At 39.8% G+C, this 26,372-nt stretch overlaps 2 protein-coding genes across 2 annotated transcripts in view; both read left to right on the top strand.

Moving 5' to 3' along the window:
• Nucleotides 1-268: 268 nt before the first annotated feature.
• Nucleotides 269-12,430, top strand: LOC108438101 (zinc-binding protein A33-like). Its single transcript, XM_017715676.2, has 6 exons — nucleotides 269-732; nucleotides 3,252-3,347; nucleotides 4,978-5,208; nucleotides 7,541-7,563; nucleotides 7,646-7,764; nucleotides 11,179-12,430. Exons 1-6 carry the CDS (start codon nucleotides 370-372, stop codon nucleotides 11,733-11,735), a joined length of 1,389 nt encoding a protein of 462 aa, XP_017571165.2. The 5' UTR covers nucleotides 269-369; the 3' UTR covers nucleotides 11,736-12,430.
• Nucleotides 12,431-15,380: 2,950 nt separating this feature from the next.
• Nucleotides 15,381-26,372, top strand: part of fam171a1 (family with sequence similarity 171 member A1) — a 64,375-nt gene continuing 53,383 nt past the window's right edge. Inside the window, exon 1 of the mRNA XM_017715633.2 lies at nucleotides 15,381-15,865. Within this exon, the coding sequence (XP_017571122.2) occupies nucleotides 15,757-15,865 (109 nt within the window). The 5' untranslated portion in view covers nucleotides 15,381-15,756. The remainder of the gene's footprint in view (nucleotides 15,866-26,372) is intronic.

Below are 26,372 nucleotides of genomic sequence, written 5' to 3'. Positions count from 1 at the left end.
CCTTTTATCTGCTTACTTGGAAGTGACATCATGAGGGAATAACACACTCCAATATACTGTGGTAGAGAACTAAACAATAAATTTGTCAATGTCCAAATATTTACAGGCATGACTAAGGTTTTTTTTCCCTGTAGAGGATGTGTCAGCTCACATATTTGTTCATGCTCTATCTACATCTTTCTAGCTCGTTGGGTTTCTGAAGGTGAAAGAGGAAGTGGAGAGTCCTGCCCTACATGCAATATGGTCAAAGATCAGCTTTGCTGCTGATTGTTCGGACAGCCTGTGAATGCTCAGGTCACTGAGGGAGCAAACTCCTTTTTTTCAGTCATTCTTTTTTCTTTTCGTGGTTCATTCTTCACTGGGGAAGAAATGACAACTGTATGGCACAGAGGTGATGTCTCCTGTCCTGTGTGCTATGACATCTTCACAGATCCTGTCGTCCTCTCATGTAGCCACAGTGTCTGTAAAGCCTGTCTGCAGAACTTCTGGGCAAACAGTGAATCTCAAGAGTGTCCACTATGTAGAAGAAGGTCTTCAAGGGATGATCCACCTCCTAACCTGGTGCTGAAGAACTTCTGTGAGTCTTTTATACAGCGGTGCTCTCAACACAATGAGCGACTCACGCTGTTCTGTCTGGAGGATGAACAGCCTGTATGTGTGCTTTGTCACGCATCAGAAGAGCACAAGGGCCATGACTGTCGGCCCATACGTGAGACCGCAGAGAGCTTTAAGGTGAGAGTGATGTTGAATATATAATATGGATGCACAGAGGTGAATAGAGCATCACTGCTGTCTGAAGAAAACCTTGTGTGTCCATTTTTGTGGTTTTTCAGTTTTTGATATAATCTGAAAATGCCTGCTGTCCTTTATGTTGTGTGTAAAGTTCACGATGAATGACCCAAAAGAAATGATCCAAAATGACTTGGGAAGACGTCTGGTTCCATTGAGTTACATTAAAAGTAAAGTAGGTTTCTTCCTTCTCCTGTAAAGTTACTATTTTGGAGATACGAGGTTTTCTTCCAATAACAGCGATATACAAGAGTAAAACCAAATCTAGCAGGTTCAAATACTACTTAAGTACTGAGCTCCTTATAGAAAGACTTGAAATGCAGAGCAATCATAAAGCAGTCCAGGAGCAGAATGAACGGAACCACAGGGAATTAAACTCAAAAGGAAGAACAGTCCAGTGTAAGTCTACAGTGGAACTGAGTAAAACATAGACAAGCACAAACCTACTGAAGTACATACACATGTAAACGGTAGTATTTTGATGGATTTGTGCTTCCCTGAGTATTTTTAAATATTAGTACTGTCATTTGAAAATACTCAGGAATACGGAAGTCCAGACAGGCATGAGGCCTATTTTCAGGCCATTTTCTGGATTGTTTTCATGAGATAATCAGTTCACTACCTTGTGATCTCAAGATAACAAAGTTGTTATCCTAAGATAACAAGTTATTTTGTGATGTCAAGATCATAAAAACTTATGTTGAGTTAATTGTCTTGTGATCTCAAGATGAAAAGTTATCTTAACAAGTTAACTGTCTTGCAATCTGAAGATAACAAAATTTTTAAGATAATGAGTTAACTGTCTTGTGATCTCAAAATAACAAAGTTGTTATCTTAAGATAACGAGTTAACTGTCTTGCAACCTCAAGATAACAAAGTTGTTATTTTAAGATGACAAATTAACTGACTTATGATCTCATGATAACAGTTGTTATCTTAACAAGTTAACTATCTTTTGATCTCAAGATAACAATGCTGTTATCTATGAACAGAACCACATGGAATTAAACTCAAAAACAAGAACAGTCACAATGCTGTTATCTTGAAATAACAGGTTAATTATCTTGCGATTTCAAGATAGTTATCTTCAGATAGCAAGTTAATTATCTCAGAGTTCATATCTTGAGATAATCAGTTAATTATCTTGTGATTTCAAGATAATGTTGTTATCTACAGATAACAAGTTAACTACCTTGACTATCTCAAAGTTACTATCTTGCAATCTCAGATAACAGTTGTTATCTTAACAAGTAACTATGTTTGATCTTGAGATAACAAAATTGTTGTCTCAAGATAAAATACAGTTTTGGTCCAGCCGCCTTGTTTCATGACTCCACCCCTGATTGTCTCCACCTGTTATGTCTCCACCATGTGTATTTAAGCCCTGTGTTTGCCCCTTGTCTTTGCTGGTCTTTGTTGCTTGAATCTCTGTCTGTGTTGTTTGTAGTGTTTGATTATTGTTTGAGGTTCTGTGTTCTTTATTGTCATGTCTGTCCCGCGATCTCTACATGTTGGCTATATGAACCTGGACCGTTCTGACCATGACCCTGGATTTGCCCTTAATAAATCTCGCTTATCTCCACATATGCGTCCACCTCCTCGCTCCACGTCACAGTAAACCTGAAAAAAAAAAACTTTTTCTTTAGGAACTTTCTGACTGTCTATCAATGCCATGACTTGAAATCATCTAAAAATATGACTTCCTCAAAACTATGTTCTTAAAATAGATGGTTCTTTTTAAAGGGTAAAGAAAATGGCAGTATGTAGAGCCATGGACACTTAAAAGAACCTTTACATGATTAAGGTGTCCTTTGCATGGAGAAATGGTTCTTCAGTTTGCTGTAGATGGTTCTATATAGAACCTATCTGAAAAGGGTTCTATGTAGCAGCAAAGGGGCTGTTCTATTGTTACAACCTTGGCATCGTAACAATAGAAGACCCCTTTATGGTACTATATAGAACCCTTTTCAAAAAGGTTCTCCATTGACCTGAAGAATGCTTTCATGATGCAAAGAGCCATTTCATCATGCAAATGGTTATTGGAGTGTATATGGTTCTACATATAACCATTTTCTTTACTAAAGAACCTTTGAAGAACCAGAATTTTGAAGTGTGTACTGTAAAACAATGTCTCAGGTGTCAGGTGGTGTATTCAACCATTTTATCTAGTAGCTTTCTGTGAGGGAGCTTTCAGAGGTGGACGTCTGGTTCCTATCACCACCACTGTGAACAGTTCTGACTCTGTAAGTTTCTCTAGAACAGAGCGTTTCACACCAAACCACTCTGAATGGCTCATTTACATCTTAACCATTAAATTATACAGAGATTTAAGCTCATGTAACTGAGTGAATGAACTAGTTGCTAGCAGTATGAAGCATATCAAACATGACATTAATCTTTATTGCTGTGCAAGATGTGATGCTTTTCACCCACTGACAAGATTAATTATTAACCTTTACCAGAGAGAACTCGAAACTGCTCTGGAGCCCTTACAGGAAAAGCTGCGCAGTTTCACACAAGTGAACGAGACCTGCCACAAAACCGCAAAACACATCAAGGTGAGAAGAGGAACACTTTAAATGTTGCTGGAAAATACATACATTGTAATGTTGTAGCTGTAGTTGCTCTGACAAGTGTAAAACCTCTAAGCTCTTAAAGAAAACATCAAAACATTTTAGCCTTTTGACAGGAAACGGATCACGTGCTTGTGGTTTATGAGATGAAAAACCACAAAAATTTGATCATGACAGTGTGTGGCTGTAAGATGTGTGTAGATAGACTCTTGCTAGAGGCTGTACTCTCCAATCTGAACACCTGCATAGATTGTAACATAGATTATTTGACTTCTTTCTCATAAGATATGTGTTATTACCTGACACACCAGTGAATTTCATACAAAAAATACAAAGATGACAAGTAGTGCTACAGCAGGACATGGTGTTTCAGCGCTGTGGGATCTGCTAGAGAGAAGTTCTATAAACGCTTTTGTTATGAAAGCAGTAGTTCACAATCAAATGAAGACTTTTAGATGAGTTTATTTAGAAAGCGCACACTGAAAATCCACCTAATCCCAGTGAGTCAGACGATGCCAACAGTGGCAAGGAAATACTCCCTATCAGCAGGAGCAACAAACCTTGAGAGGAACCAGGCCACAAAAGGGGAACTCGTCCTCCTTGGTTGACACCGGATAGCAAAACAATAACACAACAGCAGCAAAATGAATAGAGGATACAATTTTACAATTGGACAGACGATTATAGATTAAGACTGAGGTGTTTATGCTCACTGTACTCAACAATCTGATGGAAAATCTCAGTTTACATGCTCACTACAAGTAATCAGATCCAAAATTGTGTAGAGAACCACTTAGTGTACACGTTACCATGACAACCAGCATCACATCCAGTCAGAGTGAGATGAGCAGCAGTGAGCAGTGCTTGTGTTTTTAATTGCTTTAAAATTATGTCAGACTCAGGAAAACATCCTTCACATGTACTTATTAAAGAAGGCAGAGAGGAAGACGTTGTGTTCTGAGATACATAAGCTTTTAAAGCTCAGAGGATAAACTTCGTCTCCTCTGCAGACCAGTTTCTGCATTGCACCCGAAGGAAACCCATGCAGACAGAGGGAAAACATGCAAATTCCACACAGACCCTGGTCGCCCGGCCAGGGAATTGAACCCAGGCCCTTTTTGCTGTGAGGCGAAAGCCCTACCTTAACACATAGAGTGTACCTAATTAGTATTTTCATGGGGCCCTTGGCTGATAATGGGCTCTCAGAGGCTGCTTAACTTTGCCAATGTCCAAACATTTGTAGACACCTGCTCATTTAATGCTTCTGAAATGATGGATATTAATAGAGTGTTTACCCCAATTTGCTGCAGTAACAGCTTCTATTCTTCTAGGAAGGCTTTACACTAGATGTTAGAACATCACTGTGAGGATTTGATTGCATCCAGCCACAAGAGTAGTAGTAGTGAGGTCAAGAACTGATAATTGAATGATCAGTTGTGGATCTCAAACTCCACTCCAGCTTATCCTAGAGGTATTGGGTAGAGCGCCATCATCCTAGAAAACACAGTTCAACTGCTCCACAGCCTAATGCCTGGAGGGTGTATGCTCCTCTAGCAGATTGGCAATGCCTGAGATTATATAAGCTGTGTTTCTGCTGCCACTTCTTTCACTTCAGATGCAGACTCAGAAAACAGAGAAAGAAATAAGGCAGGAGTTTGAGAAGCTTTACCAGTTTTTACGAGATGAAGAGGCAGCCAGGTTGGCTGCACTGAAGGAGGAAGAGGAGCGGAAGAGTCAAATGATGAAAGAGAAGACTGATGAGATGAGCAGTGCGATAACTCTTCTTTTAGAGACTATCAACACAACTGAAGAGATCCTAGGGGAAGAAGACATTGTATTCCTACAGGTAAATGCTCCCTAAGCTCATCTGCTCTTTTCCAAAGTTTTGAGGGCTAATTAGGAGAGCTGATCAGAGTTCTACTCAGTGAAGCTCGTTAGTTTGCACTGATGATGCAGTGATTCATCACGTGACGTTAACGAGTAGGAGGAGCTCATGAAGGTCATTTCAGGACACCGGTTCATCACATTAATGACAGATTTGAATCACTTACCTAAATGAGTGTGAACTGTTGTGTCAGAGAGATCAGATTTGAGTAATGAGGCTTGTAGTGTGAGCATAGCCTTAGCTACGAGTAACATTTTCACACTGGTTTATGTTTATGTTCACCATTCAAACATGGTGAACATTTACATTTATGGCATTTTGCTGACGCTCTTATCCAGAGCGACTTACAGTTTGATCATTTTACACAGGTAGGCCAAGGTGGTGTTAGGAGTCTTTCCCCTAGGACCCTTATTGGTATAGTGTAGGATGCTTGCCCTGGTCAGGGATTGAACCCCAGTCTACAGCGTAGAAGGCAAAGGTGTTACCCACTACACTAACCAACCACGTTTGTGTACATTCCCAGAGTGTCAAGTGTTTAGTTAAAGCCAGAAAAGTACAACCAACATCTTTTGAGGTTTTCAGGAGCTTTTTGAGGTGATGCTTGTCAACATTAAAATGGCTTTGTCTATTCAGTGGATGGTCTCTTTGTTTTGTTCAACTGTGCAAACTGTATGGTCATTTTTCCCCACTTACACTAGGTTTAGTGCCATAAAATAGGTGAAACCACCAGTCTAGTATTTGTTTCACATATGACCACTTGCTTAGACCACAGTCACACCCAACTACACTTTCAGAAAAATAGATATGAAACTGTCACTGTCTCAAGGGTACTTTTGACTCAAGGGTACATCTCGGTACCTTTAATCAGGGAACATAACTGTGACATAATCCACTGAAATGATCTTGTCTACACGCCCCGTCTCGTTTCCAGGCTTTTATTTTATTGTTCTATTTTAAAACATTATGTTATGAAAAGGTACAAATACGTATTTGTCACCTTATTTAAGGTACACAGTTGAACCCTAAAACTACTGCTGTATCCTTACATCCATCCATTTACACTGTTACATTGACTCCACATTTATTTCCACAGAAAAAGGTCACAGCATTTGCAAATAACCGCTATATTCCATAAGCTTATTAAAACATTACAATTAGTTCTGAATTATTTGAAGTATGTTCTTCTGATTCTGAAAAGAGAGAATTTTTTGCCTTCTTGATGCTATTTGCTCAACTTTTACAATTGTCTTGTCAACAAGTCTCAGTTCTGTTGCAAATAAAGTAGCTTGCTTACATTATATGTGCAAGGAAGGTAACCCAAAACATAATTTGTTGAAAAAAATGAATTTAGCACGAATAAATTCTTGTCCTTTCTTAAGTACTATTTAAATGAGATTAGTTTTACATGACCACAACATCAATTTCCCTTTGCTCCATTAAAAAAAGAGTGTTTCTAAAATTCTGTCTCTTTCTGGTGCGGCACTACATATGAATTTATTTTTGATAAAAATAAAATAAGCTTAAAAGTCTTAAAATAAGCTTGTACCATTATTGTTGGTCTGATACACTAAAATATAAAAATTAGAGTATAACACGGTATCCGAATGGGAAACTAGCAGCATAGCTCCCATCTTTTAGATACATAACCTAATTTTACCCCATGATTTTTTCACTCTATACTTTGAAACTATTGTCCCAACTTGTGTGTTGCATTCAGCTCTAAGCATGAATGGTTGCAATCAATAATCCCTTAGTGAACACTCACAATAGATGTTGTAACACCGCTATTTTAAAAAGAGACACTGCTTTCACACAAGTCATGGTGCTTTATTTTTCAGCTGTTGTCGGCCACAGCCGTGCCGTACATAAGCAAAGCTTTTTCTCTCTAACACCTCTTTCTCCACCCAGCTCATTTCTCTCTTCTCTCTCTATATGGTTGCTGTCGGAACAAAGCCTTGTATATCCATTTTGATCGTTTTTCAGTTTTTGTCAGAATTTGAAAGTGCCTGTTGGTTTTTACATTGTATATAAATTTCATGATGAATGGACCAACAGAAACAGCCCAAAATTACTTGGAAAAATTCTGTTTCTTTTGACTTACATTAAACGTAAAGCAGTTTTTTTCCTTCTTCTGTAAAGTTATCAAGGTTTTGTTCACACAGCAGCTATATATACACCCCGGGACAGCTCTTAGCCCAGCTCTCCAGTCAGAGTCCATAGAAAAATGAAGTGCAATAAACGCTGGAGAACACATTACATACTGTGTTTTTAATGTCAATTCTTCTTCCCACAGAACTTCAAGTCCTCAGTGAAAAGGTAAGTGAGCTATTTTCTACCTCTCTGTTTGTGTTTCTCAACTGAAACCTGCAGTACAACTGACTCCTAAATGTTCTTCTAGAGCTGAGTGCTCACTGAAGGTTCCACAGATGGACTCAGGAATGCTGATCGATGTAGCGAAGCACCTGGGCAACCTGAAGTTCACAGTGTGGGAGAAGATGCAGGAGATTGTTCAGTACAGTGAGTCTCTGAAATTTTAAGATCACTGACGTTTTTAAATCAGACTTTTTACCTCAAATGTAACTGTTGAGAAGGAAGGAAAGGGTGTGATAAAGAGTGACCCACTCGGCTGTGCCTTTCAGGAGCTGGGTGAGGAAATGCCACCCTCACAATGATCTTTTCTGGGTGCTTGACATCCATGTGGATGTGGGCTACCTCTGGCAAACACATTGCACCGCTGGCCTGTCAGCACAAGCTAACTACATGTGAGCAAGAAGTGCCCCAGACTGAGACATGCTTATTTGGCCCACATGTCTAGGCCAATTTTGACAGAGATATGACAGCGTGTTGGTCTATGCAACTTTTTGTAATAACTGAAAACAATTAAGTAATAAATAAATAAATAAATAATAATAATAATAATTTTATTGATATAGCACTTGCCCTGCGATGGACTGGTGTCCTGTCCAACGTTTATCCTGCCTTCCGCCCAGTGACCGCTGGGATAGGCTCCAGAAATTGCTTTACAGACAGATGATAAAACATAGTTCTACAAGAAATCATTAGTGTTTATTTAGAATCAGAAGAAAATGAAAAAGATTAAATTAGAAGATAAACACTATGAGACGTAGATTTTTAATTAAATGCTGAGTTAAAGAGATGTGTTTTTAGATGCTTCGTAAAAGTGAGCACTGAGCTTGACTGTCTAATAAAAGGTGGAATTGAGTTCCACAGTTTAGAAGCATAATAACTGAAAGAGTCTCTCTATGTTTTCTGTAATTTACAGAGGGTGTCTGTAGAAGGTGATTACCTGCAGATCTTTATGATTTGCGCCGGAACATAAACAGACAGACGTAAGCGGTGCTTTAAGGTCATTTTGAGCTTTAAAAACTAGTAGCAGAAGTTTAAAATCTATCCTGAATGATACAGGCAGCCAGTGTAGCTCTTTCAAAACAGGAGTGATGTAATCTCTGTTTTTTGTGTTTTGTACGAGTTGTAAAGGCTGTATAGTTTTCTTAGGAAGTCCAGTAAAAAGACCATTACAGTGATCAACTCTGCTGTAACAAATGCATGAACAAGTTTCTCTGTGTTGCTCTGAGAGAGAAAAGGCCAAACGTTAGTGATATTTCTCAAAAGATAAAAAGCTATTTTAGTGACCTTGTTTACATGCGGGGTAAAACAGAAGTCCAAGATCACACCCAGGTTTCATACTTCAGGATTTTGTATATGATACTAAAGAACCACGTTTCTCATAAATCATTTTTCTCTGAGTTTCTGTGCCAATGATTAATATTTCAGTTTTCATGATTTAATTGTAGAAAATTTTGCAATATCCACTGAGATATTTCTGACAGAGCTGGTTAGTCTGTCTACAGAGTCTTGATCTTCAGAAGGAATGAAAATGTATAATTGGGTCTCGTCACCATAACTATGAAAATTTACACTATGCTTCCTAATAACATCACCTAGAGGTAGCATGTACAAAGAGAAAAGCGCACGACCTAAGACTGAACCTTGAGTGACTCCACAAGAAACATAAATCTTTGTGATGAATGATTTCCAAGTGAAACCATGAACTGCCTATTACTTAAATATGATTTAAACCATTCTAAAACTGTGCCCGAGAGGCCGACCCAGCATCAAGACGCTAGATTAGAATCTTGTGGTCAACAGTATCAAAAGCTGCAGATCTAATAAAACCAAAATAGAAGGATTTTGTGCATCAGCACTGAGCCTGATGGTAGTCGAACACTCTCTGCGTCAATACTAGGAACACTATTAAATATACTAGTGTGCAACCTAATTCAAGTTTGGTTCAAAATGATTCAGGGCTGACTTAAAATATGTGTACATAGAAAACTAAATAGTATTTTAACATCCCACATTAAAAGTAGTAAGTGTGGGCCAGAAATGGACCATCACTTGTTTGCCATGAGATATTTTCTGCAGGCTTTCAGCTGGTAGGCTCATCTCAGCCAGCTTAGCCTTGCTTGTAAGCAAGGCACAAGTAGGCCTTAAGTCAGTGCACTGTACTGATGCAATGCAGTACCAGTGCTGTACCAGAACCTTTTTTTTTATTGGGTGGACAGGTTGAGCCCATTGATTTTTTGGGGTGGCAAACTAGGTGAAAAAAAGGTTGTCACAGAAGAGAATAATATTGGAGAGGGTAACAGGCTAATCTACTGTAGCATTAGCAGGATCTTGGACTCAGCACTGGAGTCGCCTCGAGCCTACATGATTAAACACAATGTAAAAAAGTGTTTAGCTTGCATGATAAATGATAAACGTTGCTATGCGATAGTCAATGTTACTAATTATTGACTATTTACCTCATCTTACCATAGTATTCCTTCATGTAATGTAGATCACAGAGCAGCACTGCTGAAGTATACTGGGCAAATTATTAGTGTGGTCATAATTCTATTAAGATTAACAAAATATTGGCATTATTACCCAGTTAATCTTTTCTAAATACAGTTTTATTCTGGATATCTTGAAGTAATTTTATCCTGTTTTCTATTATGTTATGTGAAAATAATGTATGTTTTGTTCCCTGTACTATTTCTATTTTGTGCTGAGTACTAGAAATAGTAAGCATTTACATGCACTCAATAATCCAATCATAATTGGATTTCTGCAGTTATCAGATTATTCAAACGGTCATGTAAACAGCACACTCCGATTTCGTAGATCAGAATAAGGTCTAGATATCTTATTAAGAAATCCGATACCACAAACCGGATTTTACCTCAGTAATCTGACTTCTCCGAGCATGTGAACTCTTACTCGGATTTCTTTCGGATTTCTCAGTCTGTGCTTGTTCAAAACGGACGGCAGTACTGAAAATAAGCAAGTGGCGTCACCGCGAGACGCTGCTAAACACTTTTGGAGGGACATTGAAACCATCTGCCTGCTTGATGAAATAAAGGATTTAAATATTCTTTATTTTCTAGATGATGTATGTTGATATTTTTGGTAAAGCGGCACAATGTTCAGAAAAAAAGCCACGGAATGAAGTTAGAAGTTACACATTATGTTTGTCACATCTTCTTCTGTGAGAAATCTGAGTGCAGGTAAACACGCTGATCGGATTACTGACAAAATTTGATTTCCTGCCGTTATCAGATTATTAAGTGCATGTAAACACGTATTGTTAACTGTAGTGTTACAGTAATTCACAACAAGGTTAGATTCAGGTGTCACCATAACTGATTATTATCTGCCTGATGACAGACTTTCATAAAACTGTGAACACAAAGTAGCTGGACTTTTCTGTAGTGACTGCTTCACTGATGATGGCTGATTTTCACTTTGTTGTACTTGGGTGGCCAAAGGAGTGGCTATGCTCCATGGAAGGATGGCACTGTCCACTTCTGGCCACCTCTTGGCTATGTCCCTGTGCACTTATCTGCTCACTCTTTTTCTTTTCCTCAGCTCCTGTCATTCTGGACCCCAACACTGCCCACCCAAACCTGACACTATCTGATGACCTGACTAGTATCACATTCATTGATAATAAGACACCAGAGATGCAGCAACGTCCAGATAATCCAGAAAGGTTTGATAAGTGCGTGTGCGTCCTGGGCTCAGAGGGCTTTAGCTCAGGGAGCCACTACTGGGATGTTGAGGTTGGGAATAGTTGTTTGTGGGAAGTAGGAGTAACCACGGAATCCAACCACAGAAAGGGAGTACTTTTCTTTAACAGCGTCTGGAGCGTGGAGAGCAATGTGGAGTTTTGCGCTCGCTCTCCAGCGCAGCCCAAGCATCCCTTCTCTGCCGAGGGGGGGCTGCCGAGGATCCGAGTGCAGCTGGACTGGGACAAGGGAGAACTGTCCTTCTTTGACCTTCTTAATGACACGGATATAGCGACTTTCACTCACACTTTCACCGAGAAAGTCTATCCGTTCTTTTGGACTCGCAGAAGCGACTCTCCTGTGAAGATCTTACCAGTGACTCCTGGGGCAATCAAGCCTAAGCTAAGTCAGTTGTAACTTGCTTACCAGTCATGTTCTAGATCAGAGGTCGGCAAAGCAAAAGAAGAGCCATTTTGTCCATTTAACAAAAATCAGACCATGTCTATGGCTGTAAATGTGTCTCAGTACATGCTACTGTCCTAGTATATTACAAACATGCCGACTTACTTTGCTCTGCTTTAAGCTTTATCTCAGCTGTAGCCACTTTTCTCGCATCTCCAGCAGGAAACTTTTGTATAAAAGTTGAACAGTTTCTTATAAGATGTCTCTCAACGTTCTACTTTTTACGAGGCTGAAGTCGCTTCTCATTCGCCAGCTTCTTGTTCCAATTTTCCTGTTTAACCTTAAATGATGTCTGAAGGGCCGAACTTTACTGCTGCTCTGTTTAAGGTGAAATTAGAAAATGCAAACAAGAAGCTGGCTAACAAGAAACTTCAGCTTTGTGATGTTTTCGAGTTTGACAGTTTCTCATTGCAGATTAAACGTATCTGGAAACCAGCTGGGGTGATGTCCATTCATCTTAAACCTTTCTCTTCGTCTTTTTCGTTAGCTACTGGCTAGGCAAGATTGTTGTCATTGCTATGGTGACCAGCAGTCTGCGCACCAACCTTCAGGGTTAAAGGTTGAGTAATTACGTTCTACATGAACTCTATTGTTTCAGACCATTTATTGTTTAAATTGTGTGAAAAGGAGGTAAAGGAGTTACTGTAAAGGAGGATTATTTTATTTTCACCTACAAATACTCTACATTTCCAAAAGTGTTCAGTCGTCTGGCTTCACACGCATATGAACTTGAGTGACATCCCATTCTTAACCCTTAGGGTTTAATATGATGTTGACACACCCTTTGCAGCTATAACAGCTTCAACTCTTCTGGGAAGGCTTTCCGCAAGAGTTAGGAATGTGTTTATGGGAATTTTTCACCATTCTTCTAGAAGCGTGTTTGTGATGTCAGACACTGATGTTGGATGAGAAGGCCTGGCTTGCAGTCTCCGGTCTAATTCATCCCAAAGATGTTCTATCAGGTTGAGGTCAGGGCTCAGGATGTGAAGGCCAGTCAAGTTCTTCCACACCAAACTCGCTCATCCGTATCTTTATGGACCTGCTTTGTGCACTGGTGTGCAGTCATGTTGGAACAGGAAGGGGGCATCCCCAAACTGTTCCCACAAAGTTGGGAGCATGAAATTGTCCAAAATCTCTTGTTCTGCTGAAGCATTAAGAGTTCCTTTCACTTGAACTAAGGGGCCGTGCCCAACTCCTGAAAAACAGCCCCACACCATAATCCCCCCTCCACCAAACTTTACACTTGGCACAATGCAGTCAGACAAGTACCTTTCTCCTAGCAACCGCCAAATCCAGACTCAGCCATCGGATTGCCAGACAGAGTAGCATGATTCATCACTCCAGAGAACACGTCTCAACTGCTCTAGAGTCCAGAGGCAAAGCTTTACACCACTGCATTCGACGCTTTGCATTGCGCTTTGTGATGTAAGGTGTGGATGCAGCTGCTTGGCCATGGGAACCCATTCCATGAAGCTCTCTGCACATTGTTCTTGAGTTAATCTGAAGGTCACGTGAAGTTTGGAGGTCGTGGTCTACCACTTCGTGGCTGAGTTGCTGTCATTACATATGGTGGTAGCATCATGGCCTGGAGCTACATGAGTGCTGTCAGCACTGGGGAGCTGCGGTTCACTGAGGGAAGCGTGAATTCCAACATGTACTGTGACATTCTGAAGCAGAGCATGATCCCCTCCCTTCAGAAACTGTACCACACGGCAGTTTTCCAACTCGATAACGACCCCAAACACACCTCCAAGATGACAACTGACTTGCTGAAGGTAAAAGTGATGGACTGGCCAAGTATGTCTCCAGACCCAAACTCAATTGAGCACCTGTGGGGCATCCTCAAGCGGAAGGAGGAGGAGCACAAGGTGTCCAACATCCATCAGCTCTGTGATGTCATCATGGAGGAGTGGAAGAGGATCTAAGCGTAAAACGTTTTTTAGAAATGTTCATTCTAAAAGTACCTTTGTTTGTGGTACACATTTCACATTTTTATCTTTTTTTCTTGTTTGTCTTTATATTGATTATTATTAAAATCAGTTTGGATAAGCCACTATTATTATTATTATTATTATTAAGATCAGTTTGGCTAAGCCACTATTATTATTATTATTATTATTATTATTATTATTATTATTATTATTATTATTATTATTATTATTAAAATCAGTCTGAATAAGCCATTCATTCTCACCTAAATCTTACATGCTAAAAAACAAGTCCTACTTGTAAAAGTGTCATTTATGTTCAGGGAGCCAACGGCATTTTTTTATTTCTGTTCTGCACATTTTAGTGTACAACCTCTCTTTACTTGCTAAAGCGTTAAATAGCTTGACCAGAAATAGCTTGACCAGGGGCACCCAAACTTTTGCACGCTACTTTCTGCCATTCTCAAGTTTTTCATCGCGGCCGTCCACCAGGTGGCGCCCTTCGCCGTCAATTGTTCACTGTGTGAGCGTCACGGGCATCATTTTAAGAAAATGCACTAATTACGCGTAAAAGCCGTTACTGTTTAATGATCTACGTAGTGCACTATATAGGGAGCAAGAGATGTATTTGGGACTCAGCCACAGACATTTTATTATTAGTTTTGTGTTTATTCTGCGGCGAGGATAAGGTGAAAGGGGAACCGATTTTTAAAATGTTTTCTGTGAAATTAAATGGTTAAGGTGTAAGAAAAACGTGAGATGTAGAAAAAACCCCTTTGGCTTTGGATGGTAAATAAAACGGCCATATTTGTGTTATAGACATATTGACCCCTGGTTCTTATCAAGTGGGTAAGTTTCTTGAGAACGCGATATTTCGCGTCAAATCACCCTGAATTACTTTTTTTAAACCTCAACCGCCGAATTATGCAGAAATTTGGAAAAATGGGTGGAATTCCCCTTTAAACTGGCGGCCTTAAACAAAACCGATTAGAGATTTTACGCAGTCGTTTATTCATACGGAATAAAGCGAATGTGTCTGTTTCAGTTGAACAATTAGTAAATTTTTATTCAAAGAACCATAAAAAGAAAGAAAAATCAGAGCGATTGTTGAAGTTCTCACTGCTGTTATCGCGGTCATCCGCCAGATGGCGCCACTCTCCTTTCGTTTTTGACTGCATGAGCAACGCCTGCGTTTTATTTTGGGCCGAATCCCAAATGGCTGACATCTAGTTAGCGCACTGATTAGACGACATTGTTATTTGATGCCACGCGTAGTGCACTATATGTGGCATTATAAAGCTATTTGGGATTCAACCACAGAGGTTCGTGTTTTATTACGGGTTCTATGCTTAGTACGGTTCCGTCGACAGAGGAAGGGTTAAACTTGGGGCTTTAAGCGGAACACTCCAGAGACTTCAGACCAAGGAGATAAAGTAATTGTTTAGTTATAAGCAATACAGTGGATAAATAGTGCATTTGTTTCCGTCGTTAGAGTCCGAAGAATTCACAATTACTAAAATTCAATTGAAAAGTTGTATGTAGTTCTTGTTGTTGTGGCCATCCACCAGGTGGCGCCCTTCCCCTGTCATTTTTACCTTTGGGCGCATCGCTAGGGTTTTTGTTTGTTTGTTTGTTTGTTTTAGGCTGAATCCCAAATGGCTAACTGTGGGTTGTCTAGTACACTAATTCAGCACCGAATCCGGCGTTATTTTTAACGAACTACGAAGTGCACTGCATAATGAGTAAGGGAGCTATTCTGGATCGAGCCCCAGAAGTTGGCTCTATGGAGGGGTAGGGTTAAACCGGTGGCGCTCTTTCTCTCCCTCCAATCTGTAGCGACTTCTCCTGGCCCGAAACACGCACACTCGGCTGAGCGGCGTCCCGGAGGAGGATGTACACTGAAGGTTTTCCGTCAGCCGTACCGACATGAACGATATGAGCAACGAATACGCGAAATTATGGACGGGACCAAAACCGTGGATGGCGTTGTAGCGCTATAGAAAGTGCCTGTTGTTGAGAAGAGACCTGTTTTCTGTTGAAGTTCAATAATGCGGCTCACGGTTATCAGCCGGTCTGTGGCGGTCGTGCTCTGCATTTTAGGATGCGATATCTGGAAAGCAGTGACTGAAGCTTTGCGAGAAGACAGCGATGCCAAAGGTAAGGAGGTTCACCCGTGATATCTGACAGGGTTTCCCGTCTTGCCTCCGTGTTACTGAAGAAAAAAGACAGTCCAGAGCTGTTAAAACCAGTTAAAAGTGCACATGGATGCTAAAGACTGACGCTAATCTCCACAACAAAGCTAGGCTAGCTTCTCCAGTCAACAGAAGAAAGTAATGTAGCGTTGGGTTAGCTAGCCAGCTAGCTAACCTCCAGTAAGAACAAGTTAGTCACTTAGCTCACCTTTTAAAGGTCTACCTTAATAAAATGGCTCATTTTGGTTTGTTTTTTCCCCTCTAACATAAGTTATGGTCATTTCCACAGTACGTTTTTCTAACGACTTTTTGTGAGTTGGCGGTTGGGCTGTGATGAATCTCAGTCAGGCTAACGTTAATGGACAACCGATGCATTATAAACGCTTACAGATGCCTTATAAACGCTTACAGATGCCTTATAAACGCTTACAAATGCGTGAAAATGTTAAACATTTGCTTATTAGTCTAACAGTGTGGCTACTTGACACTACCCACTGTTAATATAATACCCGTGTAATCCAAGTCTAACGTTATTTTGCTGCTGTTCACATCAGCGGCTTCAGTTATGCCGTGGCTGAAGTCGATTCCTATTCGCCACTTTTTCCCCCGTTCCACCTTAAATGGTGCAGCAGTTCCATCGCTGTTTAAGGTGGAACGGGAACATTCGAATAAGGCGCTGACTTCAGCTTCGTTCAGTTATGGTCCTGTCATTTTTTTACCTCAGTAAAATCTGCTTAAAATATAAAACACACATTTTGCTCTGAATGTTTGGCAGTGAACGTTGTTTTGTTTAGCTCTTTTTGCCGGATTTTTTTCGGCGCGCTTTTCAGTAGCGTTACATCCACCCACCCAAGTTAGTACAGCAGATATGAGAGACGTTCTCCAGTATGCTGTGCTGCTTTTTAGGTTTCTAAGTTTAGGCCAGTTTGATGGAAATCCACAGGGACTGCGGACAACAGCCTGCGGAGTGACCTAAAAATGGTCGAGCACACTCAAAATGTGCAAGGTTTCCTTCCTTAGACAGCAGACTCCATCCTCTGTTTCTCCATGACTGGCTTCATGCTGAAATGCCCCTCCCCCCTCTGCTGGAGCAGAAGGCTCTGTTACCCTCATGCTGTGTGTGAGGGGGGTAGTGCTGGGTGGGTCTGGGGCAAATCCACAACCACCTGAGGGCCTTGATGCTTGGCTCTGTGTGTGTGTGTGTGTGTGTGTGTGTGTCTGCAATCTGTTTTCATTTTCTGAATAGTTTGTCTGTTTTCTGGAAACACTAACCACAGACGTCACGATTTAAGGGAAACTCCACCGTATTTTCAAACAAATTCATATAACTGCACGATTTAGATATAAAGAAAGGCATTCAGAGAGGTTTGGTGTGTAATTGTCAGTTCTAGAGAAATTTACCACATTTGAATTGCTTGCAGTGGTGGTGATAGGAACCAGACGTTCACCTCTAACACCCCCTTCACAGAAAGTTAGATATGAAGTGGTTAGATATATCGCTGTTGTCGTAAGAAAACCTTGCATCCCAATTTTTCTTGTTTTTCAGTTTTTGACTTAATTTGAAAATGCTTGCTAGCCTTTACATCGTGTGTAAATTTCATGATGAATGGTCTGACAGAAATGGCCCAAAATGGCTTGGGATAAATTCTGGTTCCATTGACTTACATTATAGAACAGAGGTTTTCTTCCTTCTCCTGTAAAGTTATCATTTTGGAGATACAATGTTTTCTTCTGACAACAGCGATATGCTGCTTGATGCCTGATGCATTGTTTTATGATAGTTTTGTGGTAAAGTTTTGCCTTAAAATGTATTTTAATCCATCTACTTTGATACATTCACCTGCTCTTTTAGTATCGGCCGATATTGAGTACTGCTACTAACTCTATCTCACCTAATCCTGATATTTATGCAGGTTTTTTTTTTGCAGTTACAGTTTTAAAACATCTTATGTTAGCAAAATTTGTGTTTTGCGTCACAATTAAGGCACACTCAGCTTGGCTATATGGTATTTACTTGTAGGAATGTATATTAGATGCTTAAGAAATTATTTTTGTTTATTTACTGTATATATTTAGTATTTAGTATCATACATGGTGATTCAAAAAGATTGAATCCAATTTCAAAATTATGTATTTCACTTGTAAATCATTACAGATCAATGCAGTGAACTCTAAATGGTTTAAATCAGCATAAAGTTTATTCTGTAATTATATAAGTGCTCAATATGAACCTCCTCCAGCTGTACAGACAACAACGCCATAGTCAAGTTCATCCCATACTGGGTTGAGTATGTCGGGTGTCGCTGCACTCACGGCTCTTTCCGTGCGATTTCGAAGATCATCCAGTGTTGAGGAACCAGAGACAAAAGCTCTGAGCTGTTGGAGGTTCACTGCCAATGAAAATCACGCTGCACAATTATGACGGATTCAGTCTTACTGAAGTGGAGAATGCAGAGCGCTTTCTGCTCAGGGGTCTCATCTCCTCGCAGACTGAAGGGAGCTAACTTCCACTGACAGTCAGAAACTCTATAACCCCCCCCTTCTTTCAATTGGATTGTGATTGGTTCCTAGGCGCCTCATGGTTGTAAAAATATGGCACTTTGAAATCGGATGAATCTTTTTGAATCACACTGTATAATAAGTAATAATAATCATGTATAATAATCTAAGTAAATGCAAAAGACCTTTATTGTCCAGAACGGTTAAAAGCAGAGCTGAACAGTGTACAGATAAGCCTGTGATGTTTGTGCATTAGCACACAGCAGCTTTGCCTCCAAAACAGAGCTGAATGTTGTTTCACATCCAAATTTCTCATATGTGCATCTTGTTTATTTGTGCTGCATCTCTGAGCGTCAATTCAGTAAATATCACCGTCATTCACGCTGTCAGTATCAGCATCTTTCACTATTTTTTCCGGCTTTGTTGAAGCAACAGGCCACGAGACCCCGCTGACAAGTGATACAGCTGACCGATGAAGGCGCATCACAGGCAGGGCTAGTGGACACACAGGCCTGGCTAGCAAGCTGCTATGTTAAAGGCTAAATTTAGGCTAAATGCCATCATTACACAGAGAGTCATGCGGTTCTTGCTGCCCTCTCAGTAACATTAACTCGGACTGTAAGTGACCTCACAGGGGCGGACGAGCGATTACTGAAAGAAGCAGCTCAGCCGTTCAGGTAAGCGGCTCCATTAGCATGTTGCACATTCTGCCATGAGCATTTAACCGCTACGTGTCGTCTCACACCGCTGACCACGTCATGAATCTCGAGTTTTGCGTTACGTTTTCATCACATCTTCTTTTGTGAGTTTATTGGCTGGTTGCAGAGCAGAAATCTGAATTTTGTCTGACTCATGTAGAAGTTTCCCCATTATCTGATTACTCAAGTGCTTATGAATACGATGATCGGATCACTGACAAAATCTGATTTTCTGCAGTTATCAGATCACTAAGTGCCTGCAAACACACTCCTTGTGTGAATATTTCATAATGAATGGACTAATAGAAATGCTCCAAAATAGCTTGGAGAAAACATCTTTACATTAACTGACATTGTTGTAAGTTCAGAAGGTTGTTTTCTTCTCCTGTAACATCTTTTTCTTTGAACAGCGACGATATGCAAATGCTTTACCAGACATGTAGTAATATCGCTGATCTTGTATGTGTTTGTTTCCCCCCTTTTTCAGACGTCATCACACATTTACTGTAAGCTCTTGTTATCCAAATGCACTCTCAGATACGACTGCTTAATGGAGTCTGGTTTGTAATAGATTCCTGCTATGATGACTTGTTTCTCAAACAATGGGTCTTTGGAAATCAGCTGCTACTGTTGAGGGAACAACTGGTTTTCGTTGCTGATTCAGACAATAGTTCTGTTTTAGTTGCAGTAGGATAGGCCAAGACAGAACCGGGTTTAGAATAAAAGAAATACGCTCATCCTATTGTCCCGGGTGAAGTTAACAAAAGGTGCAACGATTCACAAAAGTCATGTTTCAGTTCAATATCATATGGTTGTTTCTTGATTCAGTACGTTTTTCAAAGCAGTGAAAATAAGGAGTCACTGAAAATTTACTCTATGTTACCATTTCCATTTTTAGGTTAATAAACCATTCAACACTGTAAAAGTCCAATATTTGAGACAGGAGAAGGGCACAGTGGAGATCTGTTTACATTGGTTTCATAGCAGCGTATATGAACAAGAGCGTTATGATGGATCAAAATCAAACGTGGTGGCACACAAGAAGACCTGTAACAACCACTGTGCTGATCTGCTGAACTGTTTTAGCCATCTGCTACAACATACAAGTAATACAGATATTATTACACATCTAGATGCATTCTATAATACAGGCACTCAAGGTCTGTGTCCAGTTATGCAGTGTGGCCAAGCATCTTGTGCTTCAGGTAGGTCAAAGCCACTCAATGCACTGTAAAGTAGTGATAAAGTGTAGCAAAAAATAAATAAATAAAATACACCACTGCAGATTGTTATTATTCACATGCAAAAAATGAAGTAATCTTTACTGTTGTATGTACTAGGCTACATTCACACAGCAGGTAAAAGATTTTATGACGAAAACTGAGTATTTATTTATTTGTTTGTTTGTTTATTTAGGCTGTTCACAATGTCTTTTAAATGTGATCTGTATGTGATATCAGTCTGAACAGATCAGCTCCTAAACTGACACAAAAGAACATTGCTTCACGTGGCTCATCCAGAGGTAAACAATCACGACTGCCAACGAATGCCAGTCACTGCTGGAGGGTTCAGCTTCATCTTCACCAGCATCACAGGAGCCGTCATGAGGCTTCACTGACTAACAGCTGGGCTCATCACCCAAAATGTGTTTGAGCTTGCCATAAAAAGGGCACGTTATTCAGACACGGTCACTTCTTCGGTTCGTGTCCTCTGATTCTTTAAACTTTGCTTTCAGACTTTTAACTGTTCTTTGACGCTGCAGCCTCGTTCTGTTGCAGCCGGGTTTGGCCATTTCTTTCAAAACCTCTCCTCGAATGAGGGTTTGGATAAGTCTCTTCTAATTTTTAGTACAGAAACTTCAGCCTAAATGTTTGAGTCTCAGCAGCGCAAAATGATGAGGAATGTCATAAAAGTCATGAATTCCGACCTGACCGAGTCTTAGTGCCACATGTATCGAATATTAGTACCATACATGAAAGCGTCTCAAATCGAGTTGAAAATGTCAGATTCAGTGTGTTTATCTGTTCAGACTGACACACAGACACACATCTGTGTCACATATGAGGAAACAGATCAGATATGGGCCACTTTTGCCTGCAGTGTGAACAAAGCCTTAGCGGCTGCCTTAACTGATCTTACCTAAATTGTGTGGCTGTAAATGTTTGACGTTTAAGTACTTGTATTAATAAAACTGGATCTGGACGTCAATATCATAAGTTACAACACTTTTCTGCAAAAATGCATCTTAACGGAGACATTTTTTCAATTCCTTATTCATTTAGAAGATATATTTTAATAGATTTTTAAAATTAACTTCAATGAAAGCCCTAGAATTTTTTTTGTGTGCTTGTGTCCCAATTGACTATGGGAATTGTGGGTTGATGTCGACATCAAACGTATTTATATACATAGCTTGTGATGTGATAGGATTAGTATTACAGAGATTACACTGATTTGTAGAGGGTTACAATTGCAGTACAGTGAATAAAAAGGGGTTGTATCAGCACAGTAGCCCATTATCACCTAAACAGCATTCAGCTGTTCAATGCCACCTTTTTAAGGCATGTTTCTGGCATATATCTGCTTATACTGATATCAACATCGTTATACATTCCTTCTTTTCTGAATTATCACCAGCAGTTGTTTCAGGTTGAATTTGCAGAATAGGGGATTTACTTTAGGCACACAATACTCAGAGAATGCATGCTCTTTGGACTCTGTGGGGTGGAGGAGAGAGTCAGGCAGTCTGGCTCACATCTGGATAAGTCATTTTTTTGCATGAAAAGGAAAGGCGAACTTGTAGGCCTGCTTGTTTTATGTGGTACAGAACAACACACAGCCCCAAAATCCGGCGTACAGAAAACAGTATGTACATTTGCGTATGCCTCTGCATTAGAGACTCAGATGTTTATCATGAGCCAATGACGTTATGAGTCGTTATTAAGAAACTACAGAATTTGGCCTACCTGTTTGTGTAAGCATAAGAGTGAGAGCGTGCGTTGGTTCAAAAGCTGTTAAAAGTTGGTCTGTGTGTTGGTGTTGATGTGTGGGCCATGTAAGGCATGGCTGATATTTGTGCTGGTTTTATTGCCCCAACCGGTTTGATCTCCGCTGGAAGTGGGTAATCAGGGCATGGATTTTTGGTTAGAGTTGAGGTTTGGGGTTATGGCTTATTTTTGGTTTGATTAAAAGAGGGACAAGGACAGATGTTTTGGGCTTATTGAGGACTGGAGCTGAGCGAGAATCGCCAACAGTTACACCTGATTTAGATAGTTAACTTCTTTAGAAGTCTCTTATTGGCAGGAGCAAATGTTTTAGTGTTAGGTAAGGGGAGGCCAGCTTTTAGGTTCGGGTTAGAGCTAAACTGCAGGATAGTAGGTCTCCAGGAAAAGGGTTGGTGGTAACCACTGACATACGGGTTCAGATTTAGGTAAAATTTGAAGTCAAAATACGACGCTGCAGGTCGGATTGGGCTAAGACAGAATTTTGCCTTGAGTATATTTGGATATGGACCACAATTTTAGGCTCAGTTAAAGCACCTTAGTTGTGGGACTAATGGCAGTCCTTTCTAAATTTGAAAGTTGGGTGAACAAACATTCCTCCTACTGTCTGCGTCTAAACTTTAAATAGGAAACACGTTTAAAAATGAATAGTTAGATATTAACCAGTCGCATGACTCCAAATGTCTCTCTCTCTCTCTCTCTCTCTCTCTCTCTCTCTCTCACACACACACACACTTACTTTAACCTTCTACAACCTCTATGGGTTTTTTGGGACTATTCAATGAAATAGGTTTTTTGTGACAATCTTATGCTGGTGGGGTCAGAATCCATCCAATTTAGTGATTGATCTTTCTTGTTGTTATTTGACACCAGATCCTGTTCTCAGGGTTAATGATGTACAGTCCCAAGGTTCGCTAGAAGTGCCTGCTTTGGCTTAAGTGTTAAGCGTCTAAGACCATGTTAGTATGACTGTAGATACATCTGTTTTTTTAGATTGTATCAGAGACGGATCTAATTATTTGATTACATGGATGGCTTTGCTCATCTTGATATTTGTTTGTTTAATTAACCAATGCCAAATATAATACTCTGCAGCTAATTGTGATGGGTTTGAGTGATTCAAGTGTGTTATTGTAGAATAAAATGCTAAACTGTGCTGAGCAGAAGCACCAGTGAGGTGCATATGGTGGCATAAATCTCTATAAACGACTATGTCAGTGTTGTCAGAAGAAAACTTCATATCTCCATTTTTGACATTTTTCATTTTTGACGTAATCTGAAAATGCTGGTTGCTCTTTTCATTTACATGTAAATTTCATGATGAATGGACAAAAACAAATAGCCCAAAATGACTCAGAAAACTGTCTGGTTATATTGACTTAAAATTTAAAAGTAGAGTATGTTTTTTCCTTCTCCTGTAATGTTATCATTTTGGAGATACGAGGTTTTCTTCATACAACAGCGATATTATGATATACAGGAGACCTACAACAGCCCTGGTCATTGCAGGATTAAGGATCGGCTTCTACAACAGTACAGCACTATGTTGTAATGCTGTTCTAGTACATTTCCCTGGTCTAGACACATTCCTTCTTCCTTGCTGTCTCTCTCACTCTAGCTCTCTCCACTGCAATGCAGTACTGTGCAGTTCCCCTGGCTGGGCACTCAACTGCTATAGTTGTTACTGACCAAAAGCATGAAAGCTAAAAGCAAGGTGCAGCACATCACATACTGCACTCCTGCCAGAAAGAAGTTTCTGCTTATCTTGCATATCTGCCATTTCTCTTAGAACTGGTGTAACCTGAAGGCTGTGATAAATAGCCTCTTTTCGGTGATTGATTTAGCATTATGATAATTGACCTTCTCTGTTTTATTGAGATTTATTTAAATTTGGCTGGTGTTTATAGCAATATTTATATACACCAATCAGGCATACCATTATGACCTCCTCCTTGTTTCTATGCTCATTGTCCTTTTTATCAGCTCCACTTACTGTATAGCTGCACTTTGTAGTTCTACAGTTACAGACTTACAGTTACTGTAGTCCATCTGTTTCTCTGATACTTTGTTAGCCTCCTTTTACCCTGTTCTTCAGTGGGTGGACACAGTGTTTAAAAACTTCAGCAGCACTGCTGTATCTGATCCACTCGTACCAGCACAACACACACTAACACACCACCACCTCATTGTTTTTTTTGCATTGCTGAGAATGATCCACCACCCAAATAGAACCTGCTCTTTGGGGGTCATGACCATTGAAGAACAGGGTAGACTAAGCTAACAAAGTATCAGAGAAACAGATGGACTACAGTCTGTAACTGTAGAACTACAAAGTGCACCTGTACAGTAAGTGGAGCTGATAACATGGACTGTGAGTGTGGAAACAAGGAGGTAGTCATAATGTTATGCTTGATCAGTGTATATTGGATATCATCACTTTTGGAGCACTGAACAAATGTGTGGATCATAAAATAAACAAATTTAGACTAAATATATAGACCCTGTAAACAACAACAATCACTGCACAATAACTGATTGGATGTCAACCCATTATGACATTTTTGCACATTCAGTTCATTTTCAGCTTTTCAAAGGCCTTTTTAGTAACATGGAACTACTGATTTTCTTATTTATAGTGTTATTGGGAAAATGTCTTTGTTTTATGATGTTATATTTTGCAGTATCGTCCATCCTTACTTCGAACTAATGCTGTTGATGGCAATTGAAGTATAAAGTGTAGACGAAAGGTTGGTGTGCTGTTGAGCTTATTGAGCTTTTATAATTGTGGGTTTTTTATAAAGTCAGCATGAAAATTAGAACATTGCACACAAGCCTATATTTACCTCCCATATCGCCAGTGTTTTGCCCTCAGTGCAAGTTTTGTTGACTGGTAAAACACATCCACACACAGAGCAATAGACTTCATCAGCCAGCTGTGGTATGAGGGTTTGTCTAATGGATTGCGTTGGGCCACAGACAGGACTGACTAATGGTCATATTTAGATCTGTAGGTCAGCTTGGCTGATGGCCGCAAAAACAGCATACTAGGTTATTAATGGTTAGAACTAGGTTATTAATATTCATTGATCATATTGAATGTGTGTGCTTGGTTTGTCTTAAATGTGGTTATCACATATCAATGATATGACCGGCAGCAAAATGTGTTTGACAGAACTTAATAAACGTTTGGGGGATTAAAGACTCCAGTAGATCCAGTTTTGAAAGCTTGCTTTATTTATTTATTATTTGACTTATTTATTACCATTCTTCAGTTATACTATTCTTCAGTCTTTTGGCCAGTCTAGCACGCGCATGCTGTTAAAACACATGCAGAATATCTCTTGGTAGTGTCATGTTGAAATAAGCATGGACGTCATTGGAGGAAAAAGTATGTAAAAGGAAGTATGTGTTGCCCCAACATATGTAGATATCTTTAAGCATTAATAATGCACAATTGTGCAAATTACATATTAATTCTGTTAAGGCATTAGAGTGGGAAGACTTGATTCTGAGAAACTTAATCTGACATTTCAACCTCATCTGTGAAGAGCAGTGATTATAGCCCTGTGTAAAGATGAGGCGGCGTTTGGCTCTAGGGTGAAGAGAGTGCCATCAGCTGACATGTGTTATGCTGCTGGCTGTGCAGAAGAGTCCTTTGTGTTTATATCCGAAGTTAATTGCATCTAGTCATTTGATGCTTATGCCCAAATCTAAAAGAACCAATAAACAGGGCAGTTTCTCAAAGCATCTTGGGGTTAATTGCCCTGCCTGGTTAGAATGGCTGAGTTGCCCTGGGCAAGAATGAGCGTGATGTGGGCCAGTTGATTGATCTGTTACTTTCCCTATCAGGCCAGAACTGCCTTGTTGCTGCAGCGTTTTTATTGGATGAACGTTTGTCTTCAAAGGCTTTTTCAGTGCTTATCGCAGCTTATTCTGAGCTGATTGGTTGGACGTTTTAAAGCAACAGTGTTTTTTTTTTTTTTTTTTTTTTTCTCATCCAGTGTGTATTAATAACATTTGTGTGATTTTGTATACCCAAATCAGTCATAATTCATTTTATATGGCAGTTCTTCCAGCCTTTCTTTATCCCTCACAATTATATAAGTTTTTTTTTGTTTGTTTGTTTGTTTGTTTTTTTGTTATTGTGCTTTAAAAATTATGTAAGTAGATGATCTCTGTTCTGACTGGATGTCCTCATTCAGAAAGCCATCCAGGCTGAAACTCTTTATAAATTCATTGTGAATGTTGCTATTGGCTGAATATGCTGACGTGA

This window comes from Pygocentrus nattereri, chromosome 24 (genome assembly GCF_015220715.1).
Source record: "Pygocentrus nattereri isolate fPygNat1 chromosome 24, fPygNat1.pri, whole genome shotgun sequence".
Lineage (NCBI taxonomy): Eukaryota > Metazoa > Chordata > Actinopteri > Characiformes > Serrasalmidae > Pygocentrus > Pygocentrus nattereri.
Note: the sequence above shows the minus strand (reverse complement) of the source record. Positions and strands in the feature narration are given on the sequence as shown.